Raw genomic sequence first — 23,662 nt, forward strand, 5'->3', positions numbered from 1 at the left:
TCAGTTAGATTATAAGATGTTATAATCAAACTGCCCATTCTGGCCTACAGGAGCAGGTAGCCTTGCAATAGTGAAAAACGAAATTGGCTGCAATTCCCTATCAGGACATGCCACACACATCAGGGCATGTCCTACCTTTTACATACAATGCACCCTGCTCAGGGGTACACCTAGGGCCTACCTTAGGGGTGACTATTATGTAGAAAAGGGAAGGTTTAGGGACTGGCAAGTGGGTGCACTTGCCAAGTCGACATGTCAGACCCAGGCTGCACACAGGCTCTGCAATGGCAGGCCTGAGCCACATTTTACAACGTGCTTCTGTCGGTGGCACAATCAGTGCTGCAAGCCCACCAGCAGCATTTGATTTACAGGCCCTGGGCACACATGGTGCACTGTACTAGAGTCTGAAATGTAAATCAAATAAGCCAATCATGGAGTCACTAATCCATTGCAACAATTTACAATAGAGAGCATATGCACTTTAGCACTGATCAGCAGTGGTAAAGTGCCCAGAGTCATAAAACCACCCACAACAGGTCAGAAAAAGTACAGAAGGTAGACAAAAGGTTCAGGGATGACCCTGCAAAAAAGGGCCAAGTCCAACAGCCTTGCGCCAACCTCACAAAACACTCCAAAATCTGACCATTAGACATCCCATTTCATGCAGTATAATCGCTTATTTTTACAATGTGGGTAGCTGCGGAATTTGGGCCTTAGCTCAGCTGCCAACAAGAGAATCCTGCCAAACCCAGACATTTTTTAAAACTAGACATCCAGGGTAGTCCAATGTGGTGTGAAGTGTGACAATGCTATAATGTTTTCTTACCTACAAGTCCTCACAAACCTCAAACTTTGGCTAAGAATCCGCATTCTGTCATTTATTTTTCAGCAATATATAGGGATCCACAAAATTCCTACCACCCAGTGTTACCATACTTATCCAGATAAAAAAACTATCCCACTTTTGTGCATTGACACAATAACACGACTATGCAATCTTGTCTAGGTCATAGACTACTTTCATAAACCAAACTTTATTGCTTAGGAATCTCTCCATTCCAGTAGCCACTCTGACTCTCGTAAGCAAAACAACTCACCCACCCTTGCAAAATACGTGGAATTATTAACCTTGTTCCTTTTAATAAGATACCAGTCGAAGTCACAGCTGATCATTTGAGAGGTCATCAGTGATGCCATTTAACATGTAATGAGTGATGTAATATATGAGGTCATAATAAGCAATGCATGGCGGGAAGCAAATTACAGCTAGCTCAGTAAACTTTCTAGAGTTTTTTAACACAGGCAAACGTCTTACTAGCATACGTAGCTAAAACTTCATGTTAACCTTAAATTTATTTCAGTGAATATACATGTGTGTAGATTAGATTATTATTTGTAGAGTGAAGAATGCCTGAAGGCCTCTTGGCGCTAACGGCGGTACTCTAGGGCTCAGAAGAGACCAAAGCCGCAAAAAAGTAGTTAACTGGAAGTGAAGAGCCAGGTTTTTAATTGTTCCTAAAACACCTTAAATTGGACTGAGACAAAGTGCAGCGGCATTTGATTCCACAGCTACGCTGTGGAATTAATAAACTTTCTACCACCCCGAGAAGCTTTCGGATCTTAGATACTTGCATGGTTCTGTCCGGCGCGGATCGCAAAGATCTTCTGGGAATAAACCATATAATTTTGTCCTTAAACTAATCAGGGTAGATACCATGTAGGGCTTTGTGTGCCAAGCAGAGTGCCTCAAAAGCAGCTCTGCTCTTAATTGGCATTCAGTGTAGTTCTTAGAGCCCTTTGTTAGCTGATTCAGACTGCCTATGGTTTTTCAGAAGATGGACTGCAGCCGCTGAAGTTTTCTTTTTAAAAGGCCTTGTCTTATGCCTAGGTATATAGCGTTACAGTAATCAATCCCAGAAAGCACCAGCGTAACTACCACTGTAGTCTGGAGCTCAGTAGAGATAAATGGCAGGACTTTTTTCAATGTTTTCAAAAGGTAGAAACAAGAAGAGATTAGCCGATTTATCTGATTTTTGAAGGTTAATTTGGGATCAAAAATAACTCCCAGATTTTTTGCTTTGGTGACTGGGGAGGGTGGGGGCCCAATGTGAGTGGCCACCAAGTAGAATTCCAAAAGGACACATCTGATCCAAAAAGAAGAGACATTGACCTTTCATCCAGATGACAATAGCGGTCATACAGTTTTTAAATCTATTGGTTACCCCATCTACATTACAGTGAATGGAGACCACGTTGTGCATGCCCTCCGCATAAAATATTGTGTTAAAACCGAAAGGTTCATTCAATTCCGCCAAAGGAGTCACATAGATATTAAACAAAGTGGGGCTTAAACAAGACTCAGAAAAACAGGTTTTCACTACAATGTATTCCAATGGGGACCATGTCTAGGAATCCAGTGGTGAAGAGAATCAGGAGCAAGTCATCATAAAAATATTTATCACAATCTCGAAGTTCAGTAAATAATGAGAGTTATTGAAGATTTTAAGAGTTTTATTATTTCAAAATTTCATAGATAGTCTTTAGTCACGTTTAATCATATTAGACTCAAAATAATCAATCTTTTACAGTGGTTCGGGCTGTATGTTCAACAACGCGTTCCTATGTGAATTAACATTACAAACGCACCCTTTTTTTGCGCCCTTATTTCTCGGTCCCCACAGCATGAATCACCCCCAAACTTTGCATGGCACACAGAACCTACTTTGACACTTTTTTGGGAAAATGTCATGAAGATTGGTCATACAACACCAAAGTTATAGGCAAGTCAATACTTTTCCTATGGAAACTAGTTTCTAACTATAACTACCTACTGGTGACCAACATATATCCTGTCAACTCAGACCTAAGAACGAGTAAACTTCTGACTTGGTTCCCTGATCTTTTATGATTTAGCACGAAGAACGGGGTGGGAAGGGCTAGAGGATTAAAAAATGATTTTCTTAACATGGTTACAATGTGAGATGAAATTAGTTATTTTTAAAATGTCCGGTGGGGAAATTATGTATACTTAACGGGGTCAGTGTGCTGCCAAATAAAATGCACCTATAAATTAAGGAGGAAGCAGCCCAGACGCTGTATGGATCCAGTGTGCAATGTGTTTGTTAAGCAAAACAACAAACATAACAGTTACCTTTCCTCCCTAACCCGTCCTTCCTTTGCTAGCAGATACACTGCATTCCTTCCATCACTTGCCATGCCCTTGACATTTGCCTACAGATTAGCCATTGAGCTACAAATTTGAGGTCATACTTTTCATTGAACATGTGGTTGCTGTGCAACCAGCGAGTATTTACAACATAAGGTAGGTCAAGAAGTGGTGGATTAATAAAAACACATAAATGTGTGGCCTAGTTCCAATCGCAAAACTCAAAGTCAATACAACCAACAGACGGCAAGGGGTGTACAGACGCAATATTCCCTCTGTGTGCGCAGCTGGCTGTCCAGACCTTTTGCATTTTACGCACTAGAGACAATTCTTCACACAGTGTTTGACAAAGAAATAGCACATGTCCGACAGCCTATAGCCAGACGAAGGGACTAAAGTGGGCCCAGAGTAACAAGCAACACTTTCAATAGGAAAAGCCGAGTTATCAATCATAGCATGATAACTGGCGAGTAAAAAAGCACGAAAAAACATCGGCACATTTTTTTCATTTATTTGACATACCATGCCATTTGGACAGCAGGTTTCGCTTACACATAATGCATGGTTTGTGACGAATGATAACCTACTGACAGAACTGGATGCTGCAGAAAAACATTAGGAATGTCTATATTCACCATAAGTAATAAAGCAATATCATACAGCACATTGTTTCACATATAGAGCATGAAGTAAAAAGATAAGACACAAGTACGTTTGTGATTTGTTGGACCAAATGAAATGTTGACAACAGTACTGAAAGGTGTGCATCTGCACCAGATGTATGTCTCACTATAAGGATGACACGCCTCTTTCTTTACAACACCGAAAATACAGCAGTTCTTTACAATGCAGTGGTATTAGCTGTTGAAAGTGTGGCTTGAACACATTAAAGAATAGTAGAATTGACATATTAACTAAAAGGACATATTGTAGCGTGACTATAAATTGAGGAGCTGGCATAATGAAGCAACTATGTATACATTCCATGAAATAGGACTACATTTTCCATTAGCCTAGTGGTAATTAATTGTGTTGGAAAACGGTCTCAGCAGTAAATGGATGAAAATCAACCAGACTTGTCATTCTAGATAATGTTCCTGCGACACTACAAAAGCTTGACAAAATGTTTGGGAAATAATTTTCAAATATTTTCATTTTTTTCCTGATAACACTGATTTCTTCTGATAATACGGAACCCCATAAAACGAGGTTTTGTTTCGCAATTGAGCACGTTTCTGCTTGGCTGCCGGCCACAATTATCTAAACGTAGAATTTGTAACTGCAAATACAAGTCAAAGAACGTTTAGCTGTATATAACTTTGCATATTTTGTAGGGAAAAGGTTATAATTTGGATCTAGCTAAGGAAATAATGCTCAAAGTACTTAAAGCTGCACTCAAGAAAGACCATATTTGCATAGAAAATTCAGTCGCTAAATCCTACATTAGAAGAGCACAAATGTGAGCCTTTTAAAACGTAGCACGACTCTGTACTATATTGCATAACCTTGCTGTTTTGTATATCATTTTATTGAAATACTGAATGTTTAAGCCAACAGGACCCAACTTCACTACTGGTTTTCTCTGGGAAGATGGGAATTCGACTAATTTTCATTGTACTACATATTTGTGCAAATAGTATTTTAATAACTTGTGGAGTGGTGTGATAATGAGGAGAAGTCAAAAAGTGGCATAGTATGAAACATTTAAAAGGACCTGCGACAATGTAATGGGTACATTTAGGGCCCATATGTGCACTATCCTACTTCTCTAGAACAACAGAAGGGAGGGCACTGTAAACTGCACACAATGCTCAAAGCACAAACATGGTTATGAAGGACATTACACATTCTGGAACAAATGGATCCACACAGCTTGGTCTTTGTCAACAACACTTATACAATACTGGCATCATAAGTGGACTGGACACATTTTGGGTCTTTAGAACATGGGAAGAAAAGGAGAAACACATTTATGTGTCAGATCATAAAACCTGTTCCACAGAGATCAGTTGAACCTCAGTAACCGTTCTTGGCGTTCACTTGAGAGATATTTAAAGAGCGGGGTGTTGTGATATGTGACAAGAAGTGAGATGTCTCTTAAACAAGTGATACATTAATTAAGGAATTCGTTGCAAGAGAATAAATTAGCTAATGTCTAAGCAGAGACATACCCAGCATTACCATGGTTCGTGAAAGGTGCTACCTAATGTTTATGCGCTGTGAAAGGATGGGGAAGGGTGAGGCACGATATACATTGTGTGAAATGATACTGTGGAGGTGGTGCTGATTACTTCTGTGATTCCGTCATTCAAATAGACACTTCCGACCTCGCAGTGCTTTCAGCATCAGCTAACCAGTTAGCATGAACATGTTTAAAATGCCCTTTAGGGAAAAAACAAGTATTTTTAAATTCTAAAGCTCTGTGAAATGAACAATCTTGGGAACGAGCCTACATTCAAACACTGGATAAAACAAAGACACCTTAGTGCTCCCTGGACTCTCTTAGCAAATGGAGGCAGAGTCGAGTTCTACTGCATTTCACCAACCAGGGAATAACCTTGGTGGCCGCGGCAAGACTTTATAAATGAAACACAACAACTAATAAATACACACCAACAAGGATGCTTATTTAATCACATGCAGAGCTATCCATCCTCCTCCGATACACCTTCAATTCCCAAATACCAAACCTGCAGGTCTTCCTTCCAGATGTGACTTCCTATCGCTGCCAATTAACCAGCCTCCAAGAAACAAGAGGCAGAAGACAGATTAAAAATAAAAACAGATGTCCCAAATAACACTCATGCAACATTAGTGTGCAGATGTTTGTTCCTTTAGGGTGCAAAAGGATGTTTGTTCCTTTAGTTCATAGCAGTTGTTTTCACCGCTACCACATAATTTACTTATTTACCAATTTAATAGAGGATACATTCATTTCTGCATTTCAGCAGCTTCTCTATGGGTAACTACACAAAACTGCACTGGACCACCCAAACTTACCACTGTGAGTAAATATAATTGGTATACATCACTACGTCATGCTTAATAAGAGGACACATGGTCTGTGGTTCCATATATATAGTGCACAAAAACATGTTAAAAATAAGAGCCGCCCAAAACAACATCTTCAGGTCGAGCAATATCGCCATCATGACAGCGAGGAAGGTGAACTAAGTCGCACCACAGCATAGCCCACTATGTGTAATTTTAATAGACCTCGATAATAATAAAGTGACTGAGATGTATCCGAAATCGGCATATCAGCTTTCCGGATAATATTATTTACTAAGGGTTTTTCAATTTTTCTCTGTTTTTACATTTACAGTTTAATTAAGTACTAGAATATATCTAATCGACAAGACATCAAAAATGACATGATGTTTACTGAATAAAAAAACATGTAAAGGCCACTGATTCAGAAGCAGAACAGGATATGAACCCTCCTAGGATTTTTGTGTGGTATCTCAGTGCTGAGCTACAATAAAGTAGAGAAAGAAGGAGAAATCAGAATGGTAATTTCCCCCCAAAATAAGCTCTTTGCACAAGTTTGAGCAGGCCCGCTGCCCTTTCAGTCGTTCTCGAATCTGCTGTACGGGTGATCAGAGTCCGGAAGAAGACCTGCAAAGGAGAGAAACAAATGTGTCAAAATCCTCTTTCTCGCAGCACTGTTGCAGAAACCACCAGAAGAAGATCCCACACAAAAAGTGGCCCCAACAAAATCACAAAGTTTAATTTGACTCCCAATTTCAATGCAGAGATTTAGCAGAGTATGGCATAGTGACTGTCACCTTTCAAATATATAATATTCCTCTGATACACCACTTATTTTGGGACATATGCATGTTGGAGGCAGCGCCCCCTGTAGAAGGGAGAAACATCGAGGGAAACTTACAATTACAACATCAGAGGTGTTTTGAAAATTGACACACATTCCTGCCTCACACATCATGGCATAAAGAATATGCTCAAAGTATGGTACTCTTGTACAGTGCTGACTTGTCCTGGTTTTCCTGAAGCTACCTGTCAGTGTTGAACAAACTGCAAACACTATATATTTGTAGGATGGTACTGTATTTTACCGTAGTTGTATTTATTTAGCGTCAGGGATAGGAAATGTTGTAATATTACAGTATAGTTAATTTACACTGGAATTCCATGCGTACTCCCGCCAACATTTTTGAGTGCACAACTAAGAAACTGCACTTTACAGCCATGTACACTTTAGTCTCGTTTTGCTGCTACTTGTACGGATGTTCTTACGTGTCGATTTTAATCTTGTTTTGGCATGTGTCATTTAGGTCTGAATTTTGGTCTTTAAGATAATTTGTTATGGTAGGCACACTTTCAATGCAACCTGACTGAACAGTAAGCCCATAATAAATAAACGACACTCAATATTGTACCTCAAGCTCAAAAGAGATGCATGCACTAAGCACATGTAAACCTTGCATACACACGAGTTACGTGTTTTTCATAATCGTGTAAAAAGTATTATGTATGTATGCAAGCATTATGAATGCCAATAAGTAACAAAATTCACCTTCCTTACCTAGGATGGCAAGTGGGGTCTCTAGATTCGGTATTTAGGGCAACACACTATTGCACACAGATAAAACTGGTGAGACTACATACTACTAGTAATCGTGAAGTGAGTGGAATGTACGTGTCTGTGTATAGATACATATAAAATGATATTTAAAGATTTTAAGCTAACAAGTAGGCTTGTACATTGCCTGACTGAAGTAAACCAAAAATTGATTGGTGGGATGCTTGGTAATTACTGTGGCCCACATTTCAGATCAACATTTTTTCCCCCACTAAGCCACCTCACATCAGAACCAGCCATATGGAAATCAACCTTGATCATCTACCAATCTGAACAGTCCAGCGTGAACTACAAAGCCAGTTCCTCTCTAAACTGGAACACAAGCAATCCGAAACCAGTTTCACCACCGTTGGGCTTCTACAGTCGGGAGCATCTTGGTTTCCCTTGCAAAATGAGCAAGGGACCCACATCTGGGAAAACCTGTTCCTCTGAAATAAATACAAAAGTGATGGGTGGGATGCTTTAATTAATCTTAACCACTGGTAATTACTCAGGGCCACAAATTGGCAAGTTCTGGTGCTTGGCTAAAAAGCATTAGCAAATGCAAAGTGTTAGACCTGGCACCATAGGCGCGGGTCTCCCCTGCATTTTTTGCCTTAGCCTCCTGTGTTTTTGCTGCGTGTTGGACTCCGTTTTGCTGGTCTAGATGTTTTGGGCACTTTGCCACTGCTGTTCAGTGCCAAAGTGCAAGACCACATTGTAAATTGTTGTTATGGATTGGTGTTTCCATTATTGGCTGATTTGATTAACTTGTCAGTCCCCAGTACAGTGCACTGTGTGCCCAAGGCCTGTAAATCAAATGCTGCTAGTGGGCTGCAGCACTGATTGTGCCAGCCACATAAGCAGACTGTAAATGTAACTCAGACCTGCCATTGCAGAGCCTGTGTGCAGTCTGGTACTGCCATGTCGACATGGAAAGTGCACCCTCTTGCCAGGCCCTTCCCCTTTCTTACATATTAGTCACCCCTAAGGTAGGCCCAAGGTACCCCTGCGAGTAGGGTGCAGTGTATCTGAAAGGTAGGACATGCCGTGGTGTTTGTGGCGTGTCCTGATAGTGAATTATGCCAATTTAGTTTTTCACTATTGCAAGACTACCTGTTCCTATAGGATAGACTGGGGAGTTTGCTTATAACATCTTAAAAAAAATAACTACCCCGCGGAACAAAGTAGGAAAATAAAGTTTAGAACACCTGAACTCAAAATGTTAAAATGCATCTTTTAGTGAGGGCCATTTTTACATTTTGTGTTTGAAAATACCAATTTTAGAAAGTAGGTATTTTCTTGCTTACCCATCCAGTGCGCCCCGCCTAGGTTTGTGTATTGCGTATCTGGCTTTGGATCACAGGGGCTGGGAAGGAGCAGAGGCTCCAGAGAGCCTGATGAGTCAGGGCTGGGCTGAATAGACCTGGGCTGCATTTAGAGTAGGAGGAGGAGATTTACTTCCGCCGGAATGGGCCTGGTCTGCCTTCCACAATGCTGTCTCCACCTCCTGCCAGGAAGCTGCACCAGACAGGACAGAAACGGTTTGGACCAAGCACAGGGCTTCTCTGCCACACGAGAACAAAGGATTTTGTAGTATAAATATTGGGGCCCAGACCCCAGAACTTTAGATCATTTCTGTGAATCAAGAGGAAACTTTGCCAAGGAGAAGAGCCGGAGAAGCTGAGAAGGAATACTGCCCCTGTGCTGTTTGTTGTCTGGGGTTGGCCTGCAGTGGCTACTTGCTGCCAAGGAAAGGAGAAAAAGACGTTGCTGTTTGCTGTGTCCCCTGCTTGAAGAAGATCTCCAAGGGCTTGAATTGAGCTTGCCTCCAGTTCTTCAGTCTCAAGGACACAAAGACTTCCCACCAGCTCCCCTGAACTTCCTTGCTGGGAGTTCTGACCTGCTCAGAGGTGCCTGCTGTTGTTTTGGAGCTTTTGAGGCTGTTTGCCGCTCGGAGTTGGGAAAAGTAACGCAACTTTGAGAAGCGAGACGCATCCGCACCTGTTTCCGACGCATCAACGAAGAAATCGTCGCAGCGCTTGCCCGCGGCTCGAGAAATCACCATACGCAGCATCAAGTGCACCGATCTCCGAAGTCTGAGATCACTGCACTGATTTTGAGGCAAGGCCTTTTGTGCTTCTGCAAGAATTAATGCATCGTTGCGGATTGCGGCATCGCATCGAGGCGCCAAGTTTGTCGCATCGTTGGGGGATTCCCCACGCAGTAAGAAACTGACGCATCACCTCCTCTTTGGTAAGGAACCGATGCATCACCTCCCCTGTGCAGCAGTAAGGAACAGACACATCACCTGCCCTGGAGCAAGGAACAGACGCATCACCTTCCCTGAGTGTAAGGAACCAACGCATTATCTTCCCTGTCGCCCATTTTGATTGTTTGCGTGACGCATCCAAGGTACTTTGTGATTGAATATGCTACTTACCAGTATGCATCTGTTCTTGGCATGTAGGGCTGCTGACATTCAGATCTGTGCATAGATCGCCGCCTAGTGGTGGGTCCGGATGTTTGCACGTTGTTGTCCTGGAAGAGTCTTCGAAGTATCCTGAGATAGGTGACTCCTCCCCTGGACCACAGTGCGCATGGGCATCCTCTCCATCCTTAGATTGTTTTTCGCCATTGTGGCAGTGATGGAGTAGATACAGAAAGTGAGGACCATGCTATACAGTAATTCTGAGAGCTGCAGCTGCCACAGGCGCCGGGGAGGAGGGTGGGCGATATGAATGTCAGCAGCCCTACATGCCAAGAACAGATGCATACTGGTAAGTAGCATATTCAGTTCGAGGCATGTGGGCTGCTGAATTCATATCTGTGCATAGAATACATAGCAGTACCTCCTATTAGCGGCGGCCACCAGTGCCAGCTGCAGCGGTCTGAAAAAGAGTTTTGAGAACAGTCTGTCCTACAGCTGCCTGCTGTTTCGAGTGTACATCTACACAGTAGTGTTTGGTAAATGTATGTATAGTGGACCATGTGGCTGCTCTACATATTTCCTGTAAAGGGATGTTTCCCAGGAAAGCCATGGACGCCCCTAACTTACGTGTTGAATGGGCTCGCGGGGGAATCGTTAATGTGCGTTTAGCCTTTTGATAGCAAATTTGAATACATTTAACGATCCATCTGGCTATACCTGCTTTGGAATTGGCGTTGCCCTTGTGTTGTGGAGAAAAGGCAACGAAAAGTTGTTTTGTCTTCCTAAAGACTTTAGTTCTGTCTATATAGTACATGAGGGCTCTTTTTACATCTAGTGTATGGAGCATTCTCTCTGCTACATTTTGTGGATTTTGAAAGAAAACAGGCAGTTCTATAGTTTGATTCATGTGGAACTGTGATATTACTTTAGGCATGAATTTGGGGTTGGTACGAAGTACGACCCTGTTTGCGCGAACCTGTATGAATGGCTCTTGAATGGTTAGTGCCTGGAGTTCACTAACTCTTCGTAACGAAGTGATTGCCACTAGGAAAGCTACTTTCCAGGTGAGGAATTGAATCTCACATGAGTGGAGAGGTTCGAAGGGTGGACCCATTAGTCGGGTGAGGACCAAGTTGAGGTTCCACACCGGTGCTGGTGGGTGTCTTGGGGGAATTACTCGTTTAAGTCCCTCCAAGAAAGCTTTGATGGCAGGCACTTTGAACAAGGAGAGGTGCTGCCTGTTCTGGAGATAGGCTGCTATTGCGGTCAAATGGATACGTATTGAGGTGTATGCCAGATTGCATCGGTATAGGTGTAAGAGGTAACAGATTATATTTTGAATGGATGCGTCTAGCGGGTTAATGTCATTGTTGTTGCAGTAGATGACAAACCTCTTCCATTTAGCTGCATAGCAGGCTCTGGTAGTGGGTCTCCTGGCCTTTTTAATGATCTCTATACAGTCAGGTGGCAGGTTTAGGTAGCCAAACTCTAAGACTTCAGGAGCCAGATTGCCAGGTTCAGCTGTTGCGGATCTGGGTGCTGAATTTCGCCATGGTTCTGCGTTAAGAGTGCAGGTTTGATCCCCAGCCTTTGATGCGGCACCACGGAAAGTTCTAGAAAGGTGGTGTACCATGGCTGGCGCGCCCATGTGGGAGCAACTAGGATGAGTGTCAGTGAGTGCTGTCGCAGTTTGCGTGCCACCAGCGGTATCAATGGCGCTGGGGGAAAAGCGTACGTAAATCTGCCGGACCAGTTCATCCATATCGCATTGCCCTGCGACTGTGGATGTGGGAACTTGGCGGCAAAGCTTTGGCATTTTGCGTTTTCGTGTGTGGCGAATAGGTCTATCTCTGGATGACCCCACTGTTGGAAGTACGGTTGGAGTACTGACGGCTGTAGCTCCCACTCGTGCATCTGGTGGCTGTGTCTGCTGAGCAGATCCGCCATCTGGTTGTCCTTGCCGGGGAGGTGTTCCGCCATGAGGAATATGTTCCTCTGAATGGCCCACTTCCACATGCTCTGAGCCAGATGAGACAACTGTGGAGAGTGTGTTCCTCCCTGCTTCTGTATGTAGTACATGGCAGTCATGTTGTCCGTCCGGATCAACACGACTTTGTTGCACAAGTGTACTTTGAATGCCTTCATTGCTAGGAAGATTGCCATCAGTTCTAGAAGGTTGATGTGCATCTTCTTTTGTTGTATGGTCCATAGTCCCTGCACTGTGTAATTGAGTACATGAGCTCCCCATCCCTGGAGAGACGCGTCCGCCGTTAGTATTATTTGCGGAACAGGCTCTTGGAACGGTCGGCCCTTGCAAAGGTTTTGTGGATTCCACCAATGCAGAGAGTTGTATGCCCGACCGCTCACCAACACTAGGTCTTTTAATTGCCCGTGAGCCTGATTCCATTGACGTGCTAAGCACTCCTGAAGCGGGCGCATATGTAGTCTCGCGTGTGGGACTATGAAAATGCAGGAGGCCATCATGCCTATCAACTGCATGAACACTTGCACAGGAAGGGAGTGTTGAGGTTTGAACTTTGAAATCAGCATCTGCATGCTGTTGATCCTCACTAAATTTGGCTGAGCTGTGGCTGCCAGAGTGTTTATGGTCGCACCTAGGTACTGTTGTACATGTGCGGGTTGGAGATGTGATTTTGGGTAATTTAGTGAGAATCCCAGACTGTGAAGAAGGTGAATGGTGAGGGACATGTGGTTGGCACATTGCTGGGCTGACTTTGCCTGAACAAGCCAGTCGTCCAGGTAAGGGTAGACGTGAATGTGTTGTCTCCGTAGATGTGCAGCCACCGTAGCTAGGCACTTGGTGAAAACTCTGGGTGCTGTTGTCACACCGAAGGGGAGGACTTTGAATTGGTAGTGCTGCCCCTGAAGATATTTCCTGGGTGACGGTTGTATGGGGATGTGGAAGTACGCATCTTTGAGGTCTAGTGTGGCTAGGAAGTCTCCCTGTCTGAGCAGCGGGAGAACCTGCTGTAGGGTGAGCATATGGAAATGCTCTGAGAGAATGTAGTGGTTGAGGGGTCTCAGGTCTAGTATAGGTCTGAGTGACCCGTCCTTCTTTGGTATTAAGATGTACAGAGAGTACACCCCTGTACCTTGCTGGTGGACGGGCACGACCTCTATTGCACCTTTTTGCAGCATACTTAGCACTTCCTGCTGCAATAATGCGAAGTGCTCTGAGGACATAGGACGGTGCTTTGGCGGTATTGTGGGTGGAGTGGAGGTTAATTCGAGACAGTAACCGTGCTGGATAATGTCCCTGACCCACCTGTCTGTGGTAATGGTGTTCCACACTGACAGGAACCGCTGGAGTCTCCCCCCAACAGGTGTTATGTGGTCGGGGGGAAGGGAGAGGGCGTCACTGTTTGTTCTTGGGTGAGGACCTGGTGTTGCCGTAACCGCGTCCTCTGCCTTTGGTGCTGGAGCCACAATATCCACCTCTGTTGTTTTTATCGTAGGTACTCTGTGTGCCCCCTTTATTGTATGTTTGCTGTGACCCCTGTCCCCTAGCCGTTCCCCTATTTCCGGGGCGACGAAAGGAGCCACTATGAAATGTCTGCGTTTGCAGAGCCCCCATTGACTTTGCAGTGTCAGTGTCCTTTTTGATCTTTTCAAAGGTGGTGTCAACTTCTGGTCCGAATAAGTAGTCGGGGTTGACAGGCTGATCGGCAGCATCTAGTGCACACTTAATGGATGCGTTTGTAAGAAGTTGTCCCTCTCTGATGAGGAGCTCCGCTGCCTCCTTGTACTCGTCTGGTAGATGTTGGAGTAGTGACTCTAGCGTGTCATAGTGTGAACGATCGTAGCGAGCCAGGAGTGCCTGTGTATTGGCAATGCGCCAGATGTTTGCTGCTTGGGCTGCAATCCTTTTGCCGGAGGTCTCCAGCACCTTGGACTCTTTGTCCGGGGGAGGAGCATCACCAGTTGTTTGCGAGTGCGCTCGTTTGCGAGCGTTAGCAACCACTATGGAGTCCAGAGGTAACTGACCTCTAATGTACATAGGGTCCCCGGGCGCAGGTTTGTATTTTTTCTCAATCCTGGGGTTTATCACCCGTGCCCTTGAGGAAATATGAATTTTTATGGTCAATTGTGTCCCCTATCTAGACCCCAACGGCTCCATGTACATGCTACAAGTACATGTATGTTCCCTCCACTTCAAGCTATGAAGACGCAAATACAATTGTGTCCAACGTTAATATGTCCTCTTTCAGATCTACCATGAATGGGTCAGATATTCCGCTCCTAAGTATGCCTTGCCACCGTCTTTATATGGTATACTTTTCACGTTTTCCAGCTCTGGCAAGGTAGGCCCTGAATTCTGCCATCGAGCTTTTCCTGCTTCTGCCTCTGAATGCTCCAGCCTGGACCTGCATCTGTATCCATGAACTTTGTCTTACTTCCTGCGCGGCTAACGGTGCCTAGCCCGGCCTGTTGCCTGCCAAAACTGTATTCAGCCTTCAAGTTATCTGCTCCGCTCCTCAAAGAAATGCATTCCTGTCTAGTAGCTTAGGTAAACATCGCTCCAGCTGCAGAGCAAAGGGCCCGGCCTTACTGTCTCCGTGCAAGTAATTCATGACTTTCGTTACCATGATAGGCCCATGCCCCCTCGCATCTCATGTAGACACTTAGACGCTTGTACACGCACTAGCAGTCAGTATAGAATAGGCTTTGTCCGAGAAGACCTTTCCTTCCAGATAATATAGTTCCTTAAACACAAGATATTAGATATGATTTAGGATTAGGTTGTCCTGACATCCCAGACTTCTGTCTCCTCATGTAGGGCTAAATGTCAAGTTCCCTTCACCCTCTAGTTACACGTCAATCACACGTCATGCGGCTGCGCGCGCATCTCTGCCATGTATTTCTGCTGACTTTGCAGGATTCTCTTATGGATCCACCCACTTGTGTCATCATCCTAATGACGTTTCTAGTATACGCCTCTATGCACGCCTATTGTAACGCCTTTTTATTACGTATGTGTATTCTTATCAGCTGTTACGCCTCCTGCATCTGTCTTTACTGTAATGCATTACTATATATATTATAACCTGTCAATAATGTATTGCTGATCCCTTCCTGAACCTTCGTGGTGACGGAACTCGATGGCCTGGTTCGAACCATCATCATCATCATTCCTTTGTAAGGAATAAATTCCCTATTATACCCTCGAATACCACGGATTCTGCCTCTTATTTTTACTGAGTTATTCGTATTGTATTTTACCGCATAAATTAAGTCTAGGTAATTTAAATTTACCACACCCTGGTTGTTTCCTTGAAAATGTCCTTTGCTGGCTTGAGAACACCTTTTAACATGGGCAGAGTCTTGACAGTCCTCTCTGAGGAGGCGAAAGTGTCCACCAGGAAGTCGTCCTCAAGTGTGTCAGAGTGGAGTTGCACTCCATGATTGGCTGCAGGACGTTCTATGAGGGCATTGAAGGCAGCAGTGTCCTCTGTGGGAGATGTTTTTGCGCCGTAAAGCTGCGTGTCCTGGGTATCTGTTGTGGCACCCGGGTCTGCAGGGTCATCCCAAGCTTGATGTGGGTCCTGCTGCTCCTCAGGATCTATATCCCTGGGGTAGGTGGTATCATTACCCATGTAATCCTCCATCGCATCCGTGTTGGAGGGCGTCGGAGAAAAGGACTGGGGATCTGGAGAGGAGGTGTGCAGGCGTTCATATAGAACCGGTTCAGATTCTGCTGGTAGTTTCTGCTTCAGAGGGATTCTGTAAGAGTCCAAAGCCTGGTCTGGCGTGACCTTTCGTTTTCGGAGCATGAGTCTGGTGGTGTCGGCGTCGATGAATTGGGACGGTGAAGGCCCAGTAGGAGAGTGTCCAGTAGATGGGGACCTTGTCTGGGTGACACGTGTTCGGATCTCGAACATTTTTGGCGCTGTGGACGGCGGCAAACCAAAAGTGATGTTGGTCGGTGCCGAAGGTGCCTTTGGAGCCTTTTTCGGGTCGGAGCCCGACGTGGACTGGAGGGCTGCCTGTTCTCTGATGCGTTGCAATGACCCTGCAACTTGTCGCACCGAGAATGCCGAAGGTTCTTTGGTGCCGAGTGGTTCTGTAGAGGTAGGTGTGGACTTCTTCGGAGCCATAGGGTCATCGAGTCGAGGAGAGGTGGTAGCGGTCGACGGCGTCGATGACTGGACCCTAGTCGCTGCCTTGGAAGTGGACTCCGATGGAGCGTCCATTTTAACCTTGGTGGTCGGGCCGATTGCTTCGGTGCCGGGGGCCGAGGCGCTTTGGCGGTACCGATGGCCTTCCTTTTTGGGTCGGTGCCGACATCCGCTGCAGCGAGTTCGGCGCCGAAATCCCTTTTTGTGCGTTCGGAGCCGATGGTTTTGGTTGGCGTTGAAGGAATGGAGGTCTTCGAGCCGACCACTGCGAGTTTCACTTTCGGTTTCTGTTGGACCGGTGCGACGATTGGTTTCGGTTTCGTTGAAGGGAAACCAGTCTTTTTCGGTAATGGAAAACCAGTCTTTTTCGGTAATAATGGCTCTCGCTGGACGTTCGAGGCCGGGCCAGAAGGCGGGGCCGAAGAACTGTGGGATTGATCTCGGGTAAGGCCCGAAGGCGATCCCTCGACCGGAGCCGTAGACTGACGCACTTTGATAGCCTCCGTTTGGACGGGTAGGCCCTGCTCTTCACAAGAGCTATCTTCTTCGGCCCCAAAGGCCTCATTGTAGTCTCCTCCCTCATCGTCGGCTTCTTCCCTGTGAAAAAGCGCTTCATCGGCGTCTTCCGATCGGGAATCGTGTTCGGAAGCGGGGCTGGAGTTTATGTCTTCCACGCTTTCAATATCTTCGTCCTCGGTGCTGAAGATGTTGGGATCCGAAAAAACTTGATAAGTTTGCTAAACTAGCAAGTAAGCTGTCGATACCGAGCGGGAACAGTACCGACGAAAACTAAAGGCCTTTTGGCCTTAAACTAAATTTTCCTAACTTGAGTCAAGATAAGCACATCCAAACCCAATGGCGGAAAAAAACAATCTGAGGATGGAGAGGATGCCCATGCGCACTGTGGTCCAGGGGAGGAGTCACCTATCTCAGGATACTTCGAAGACTCTTCCAGGACAACAACGTGCAAACATCCGGACCCAACACTAGGCGGCGATCTATGCACAGATATGAATTCAGCAGCCCACATGCCTCGAACAAAAGTGTTGCATCTGCAATTTGCTCTGAACAAAATTATTTCTACCATCTGAAAGTCATATTTGTATTGCTGTATTGTGGATTTTAGTTGTTTGGTCTTGTTTTGGTTTAGATAAAGATGACTTATTTTTCTAAACTGGAGTGGTGTCCATGTGTAGTGTTTTTACTGTATTACTGTATGTGTTCACAAATGCTTTACACACTGCCTCTTAGATCAGCCTGTCTGCTCGTGCCAAGGGGGTGAGCAGGGGTTATTTTAGAAGTGTATTCCCCTTACCCTCACTAGGAAGAAGGGTCCCTACTTGGACAAAGGTAACTACCTCTGCCAACTAGAGATCCCCATTTCTAACACAAAGTGTCTGGCTTGCATTCTTATTGAGTGCCTGTAATATACACATTGTGTAACATGGTGGTGCCAGTAACCCATGCAAGTTAAATTATACGCATTACTTAATGTTACAACAATGCCATAATTTGAATTCAGGACCACAGTGTGGAAACCATCTGTGATATGCCAATGTCCTATAAGGATGATCAGTGACATTCACATTTACCAACAGACAGCTAAAACTGCCTGTAACCAGACACTAAAAAAACCAGGCCTGTGAAAAGTAATTTTTCTAAATTTTTTCTCGGCCTTTGTCTTCCACCTTAAAATAACTCTGCAAAGTATGCCATCTAATCAGCACAGCCACTGTTATGCAACCAACAGACTTCCAGGCACTCTCTAACAGCTGAGGCCTCCCTCTGCATGCCGATGTGAAGTACTGTCACCAGATCTAATAGAACTCCATTTCGAAATTCACCTGTCAAAAAGGGGGGCTCTTTAGTGCCGCTAAGGGCAGACAAATAACAGAAAATCAGCTGTTTGTAACACAGAGACATGCACACTGCTCTCCGCCACCGGGTAAGAAATGACCTGACGCAAGCTGCTGTCCTTGTACAGGCAGGTATGCATCAAATGGGGAACTGTAGGGGTGCAATACCAGGTCGCTAGAGAAGGCCAGGTGTCTGCACATAGATCCGGAGGGAAGGGGTTCGTTGAGACACCAATCACGTCTCCAGGTGGGTAGAAAGTCACTCCTGGATGTATAAAGTGGAGTTTATGAGAGCACAGGGGGTTAGACCTGAAGCATCACAGTAACTATGTAATATGGGAACCCAAAGGAACCCAGAAAACTACCTCAGGCCTGGTCTCAAGCAATAGTGAGGAAACCTGCCTGAGTGAGCAGAGACAGGATTATGCAGTGGGTCCAGGCTGCACTCTTCAGACTAAGCAGAAAACTTGAGCGCCAGAGGGCTGTCCGCCTGGCTGATGCTCATATTGACAGCAACAAGATGCGGTGATCCTGAATAATTGGAATTCATGGAAAGAGATGGACTCCACGTCTATACTTCACTAGTCCCCTGACGCCACAGGAGACACAAATGCAGGACCATATTGGAGAGGAGGAGGGAGAGAGAAGTAGGAGCGAGTCGGGGAGTCACTCAGCGCTTTTCAAGAGAATGAAAGTGACAACTGCATTTGAGGCTCGAGGTATTTAGCTAGAAGTGGGTCAGACTGACTGAGTTTTAAGGGTAGAGGATAGAAGGTTTTCAGGCAAGGAAATAAAACACCAATTCTGTGAGTCAATTCCCGAAGGCCACATTTATTATTACACGATTGTAGCACTTGCTACTGCCAAATTGTGCAAAATGTCCATGTACTAGTGATTAACGAAGATTTCCATATGCATCATGCATAAAATGCCATTGTGTAAGTTGGGGTGAAACCATGATTCTTTAAAGATAGCACTTTGCACATCTACTACATGTGTGAGATGCCACAAGTAGGAGTATTAAAATACATTGAAAAAACTTGACGGAGATTTTCTTTGTAAACACATATGGCTGCTAAATGCACCCTGGTAATACTGGAGGGATTTGAGCACGTATAGCCTTACTTGGCTTGGCGCACAGAGCGGCAGTTTAGGAGCAAGTCCAAATGGAGCACACAACTTTTTCAATATTTATAAATTTGGAAAGTGCCAGTCTAGGGTCGGAGAGCAAGGGTGCCATCTTGATGTGAGCAGTGCCTTAGTTCCTATAAGACTATAGCAATCTGACCCACAAAGGTAACAAGCATTGGCATAGCCAATAGGTCTCGCCTTTGGGACCTTCTAAGTGTTTAGCCATGTAACAGTTGCATAACTAAACACTTATAAGGTCCCAAAAGCAAGACCTATTGGCTATGCCAATGCTTGTTTTAACTGCTGCAAACTATTGAAGCCTCACGGAGAACATCAAAGCGGTGATCGCGATCAAACATCAAAGCGGCCGTGTGGCCGAGAAAGTGAAAGTAATCGCGGTAAAACGCGACGCGCGCGCCCGCGCACATGCACTGTAGGTCTAGGCTGGCAGCACTTTTTGGAGCCCTCACAAAATGTCTTGCCAGACCAGCGCATGCGCTGGGTCAGGCGAGACCTAAAAAGTGGCTTCTCCATTGAACCCCCGGCTCTTCCTCGGTAGCCTGGCACAAGCAGTAAGGAATTCTCAGAAAATATATGTTGAATAGGTGCAATAACAAACCAAACAATAATAATAAGTTATAGATAGCATAAGAGCACAAGTTTCTGAAGAAAAAAAAAACTTTCATAGGAATGTACTGGAATAAGACCACTTAATGTAGTTCTATGGGAAATGGAAAAAAAACAGGGCTTTATTGCGGTTGAACGGGACCTACGCCCCTTCAGAGGCCCCTCAGAAAGTGACTGCAGGTGGGACAGAAATTGGTTTTTGGTCCTGCTGATGTGTTTTGTAAAGTAAAAACTATCATCATCAAGTTTGAAGTTATTGAGTGGGAAAACCTGGGAAGTGTTTCTGAAAAATGTTTCACAATATCAGATACACTGTAGCTTTTTACAAAACACTCAAAAAGCCCAGAGTGCAAAGAACACTAATATGAAGATGGAGAGGTCGAATATGGAGAACCCTTGTCTACCTTAACTCTTCCCTTGGCCCTCCAAGTTAGGACCACTAAAGTTCAAAAGAAGTCTCCCTTGAGCCATCAGGTGTGTGCTTCCACTTTGCATGGAAGGGCCACTTTTATGGATGGGGTGATGCTAAATAGGCCCATTAGAACAGAGATGTTCCACTTCACAGTTTCCAGGGGCTTTCCCTCTCCCATGCTGGGCATTGTGTACCTAATTTCACGAGGAAACAACTCACAGGCACAATTCACAGAATGAAGGGTGATTGCAGTCAGGAAATGTGTATACATTTTGAAAAAAGATTATGAGAATTTAACATCACCCCTAGCCTTTTCAGATTAGACTAAAATATATATATGGGCGCTGCAAATTTTATTTTCACAGCACTCTCCTATCAACTGCAACTGCTGCAGCACATGGTAGTAGGAAAACCATATAATCTAAAACCTTATGCTTTGGGTCAAATATATCATTCTCTTCCAATCCCTATATGTGCTCTCTATGTAGCTATGTAGGAAATCATGCACCCGGAGACATACCAGTGTGCCATTTATGGCAATTCAGGAAATCAAAAAGCACCTATCAATTTAAACAGAACACGTCGCTGCAGATTGTTCGGAGCAAAGAAATGGGTGGAAGGTGGGCATGAGAAAAAAAAGGAGTTCCCTATAGATACAAGTCTGAAGAGCAAAGGTTACGGTCGCAATGCTGATCAACTGCTGCAATGGTGTCTGAACATCGTTTCACGTCTGTATTGCCTGCCACAGTGTGAGGCAATTCAGTACGAGATAGTAGCCGGAAAGCTTGCCCATCCCTTCTGCCGAAGCTGGCATTCCGTTAGGCCATGTGTTAGCCATATGTTGATGCTTTACTTACTTTCCTGTAGGGAGTCTGGATGTCTATAAGCCTCCTATTTGTTTATACCTTTTACGTGCAAACTCTGGCTGTGCTAAGAGCCTAATAGCTAGACTGCAAGGGTGTAGTGTCCCAAAGGGCCCCAACAACAATGTGCTAGCTCACACTGAGTAGTTGGCATGTAGGTAGAGGTGGGGGGTAGTGAGGGGTAGGTGAAATATGGGGGTTGATGGCTACCACTGTTGTCTTGAAGTTATGATCGAAGTAGCTCTCCTGGCGCTTTCTGCAGTCTTGTCGGCATTATGACACTGTGAGAAGCTGCGGACAGCATGGAAAGGTGATAAGCTATCAACTTTAGGAGTTACTACATACTTTTCTTTCCCATCTTTTCTTTTTCTCTTCCATTATTGGGCTGTGTATAGTTGGCCTTTTGGAATTCTCCTCCCTTAACAGGAAGCATCTTTTTCTCCTATGAAGAAAATTTAAGTCGGGACCAGATTAACTGTCTTCAAACTTACCATACTCCTTTACAGGCACGGTCTTGAGTACTATCAAGTCTTCAAAACTCAGTTTGACTATTATACATTTTTTTAAACAATTTCTCATGGCAAAAAGGGGAGGTGGAGCAAATTGCTGCATGTTGGTGTGCTTGTGGGTCCAGTCCCAACCTCTATGTTCTTCCCCAAGTTAAGTGAAGTAAACAGGAGTGCATTCCCTAAAAATCTTGATAAAGTATGTGGAAAGGAACAATTCTACACAAATATCACCAGTCTCATACCATGAGAGTATACAGCATTGGTATCACTACTGAATTGCCAACAGCCTCTGTAACAGGAAGCAATTTGGTATCATTGGTTGGAAGCTTTTAAGTCCATGCCAATAAATCCGGTAACACATATCTGAGTATGCTCTACATGGACTTTAGCCATGCCTGATATTGACGTAGACTGTCCAGTTCCTTCAACACCTAACAAATAGGTAAAATAAATATTAGGACTTTCCAAAGTACTTAGAGTGAAGGTTTCCTCCACACAGAAAAAACGTTGAATACACCAGACTTTCCTATGAACGCATGGAGATTATGTTCAATTATCAGAGGCCTTGCAAGCATTGCAAAGAATTCTAGATTCTATTCTAAAATTTCTGGAAAACAGCTCTTAATTCTGACCACACATTGGACGTTTTATCCAAGATATTACTGGCCCTTACAAATCACTCAGAACTCTCGGATTTATGTTTCTAATAGTAAAGCTGTTAGATTCTAAATAATTTAGCACACAGTAACTGTCAAAAATCTAAATAAAGGGTACATGGCCATTCAAACTGGGAAAGCAATTCTGGGGAAGAATAAAACTCAGAAAGAAAATGATACAGAGAAAATATAGTCTCTGTGTAAACTATTTTTAGAAGAGCATGCAATATCAAATGCTTCTCATTCTATTCAAGCGGATGCTCCTGCTTTGTTTTCTGAATTTTAAGAGACAGCTTAAAAGTAAAGCACAGCCCCTACAAACAGAATATGATAAAGGAAAAAGAGAGAAAATGTCAAATAAATTTGAAAAATAGCAATCAGAAAGGAAACACAAAAAAGGAAGAATGCTCTACCATTGGAAATAATACTGATTCTAGGGATTTTTCTGTGCCTGCTCAATTCCACAATACTCAGACTAATCCTGCTTCAGCACAACGGCCCAATCTACTTGCAGCAGAAATTCACAACTTTAAAGGCAAAAGGTACACATTAGTACAAGAAGGAAATGATAGCATAAACACCAACTCTATCCAGGATTTGTACTTGCCACAACCATCAAACCTTACATCCACATCCTACAATCTCTATCTTCGGTTGAAATAAAGTCAGTTCTATTCATTGATGAGTACAATCTGTCAATGGCAAAAGCAGAATTCTAGTGAAGCTCAGTTCCTTAGATAATCTAGGGTAATGCAACTTTTTTCACGAATAAAGTTTTGATGGGTTGTCTGTTCAATCCAAATTTCCGCTAGATGCCCCAGGGCAACTAATGCCACTGAAGTATGTAATACAGGTTTTAATACATCACAAGAACACTTACTGATTCTTCAGAATGCTGCACACTCAGTAATAGTTGCAGTCAACTCTGAAGGTGGAAAAGTTACGATCCTGTAAAAGTCCATCCCTAATTGGAATAGCAAAGAGGTATCCTGGTCATGGCTACCAGGAATGCTCAAAGGGAACACATTTCACAATAAACGTAGGCGGTTAATTTAACAAAAAAAATTACTCCTTTATTGGATCTTAGCAGAGCTACATATTGATAAAATCAACCTTTTAATAAACGTAAACGTAGCTATTATATGCAATTAAGAATCATGAAGAATGGATCATTTTTCAGAAAAAAAATATTAGGACATCAATAGTCCTGCCAATGGGTCCAAAAGAGATCATGCTAAACGGTTATAGCTACACTCTTATCCATAGACTATAACTGGAATTATGAGATC

At 44.0% G+C, this 23,662-nt stretch overlaps 1 protein-coding gene across 1 annotated transcript in view; it reads right to left on the minus strand.

Moving 5' to 3' along the window:
- Positions 1 to 3,661: 3,661 nt before the first annotated feature.
- The window catches only part of LOC146789333 (pituitary tumor-transforming gene 1 protein-interacting protein-like), a 182,761-nt gene continuing 162,760 nt past the window's right edge, over positions 3,662 to 23,662 (minus strand). Inside the window, exon 7 of the mRNA XM_085631164.1 lies at positions 3,662 to 6,784. Coding sequence (XP_085487290.1) covers positions 6,735 to 6,784 — 50 coding nt within the window. The 3' untranslated portion in view covers positions 3,662 to 6,734. The remainder of the gene's footprint in view (positions 6,785 to 23,662) is intronic.

Source organism: Triturus cristatus, chromosome 10 (assembly GCF_964204655.1).
Source record: "Triturus cristatus chromosome 10, aTriCri1.1, whole genome shotgun sequence".
Taxonomy (NCBI): domain Eukaryota; kingdom Metazoa; phylum Chordata; class Amphibia; order Caudata; family Salamandridae; genus Triturus; species Triturus cristatus.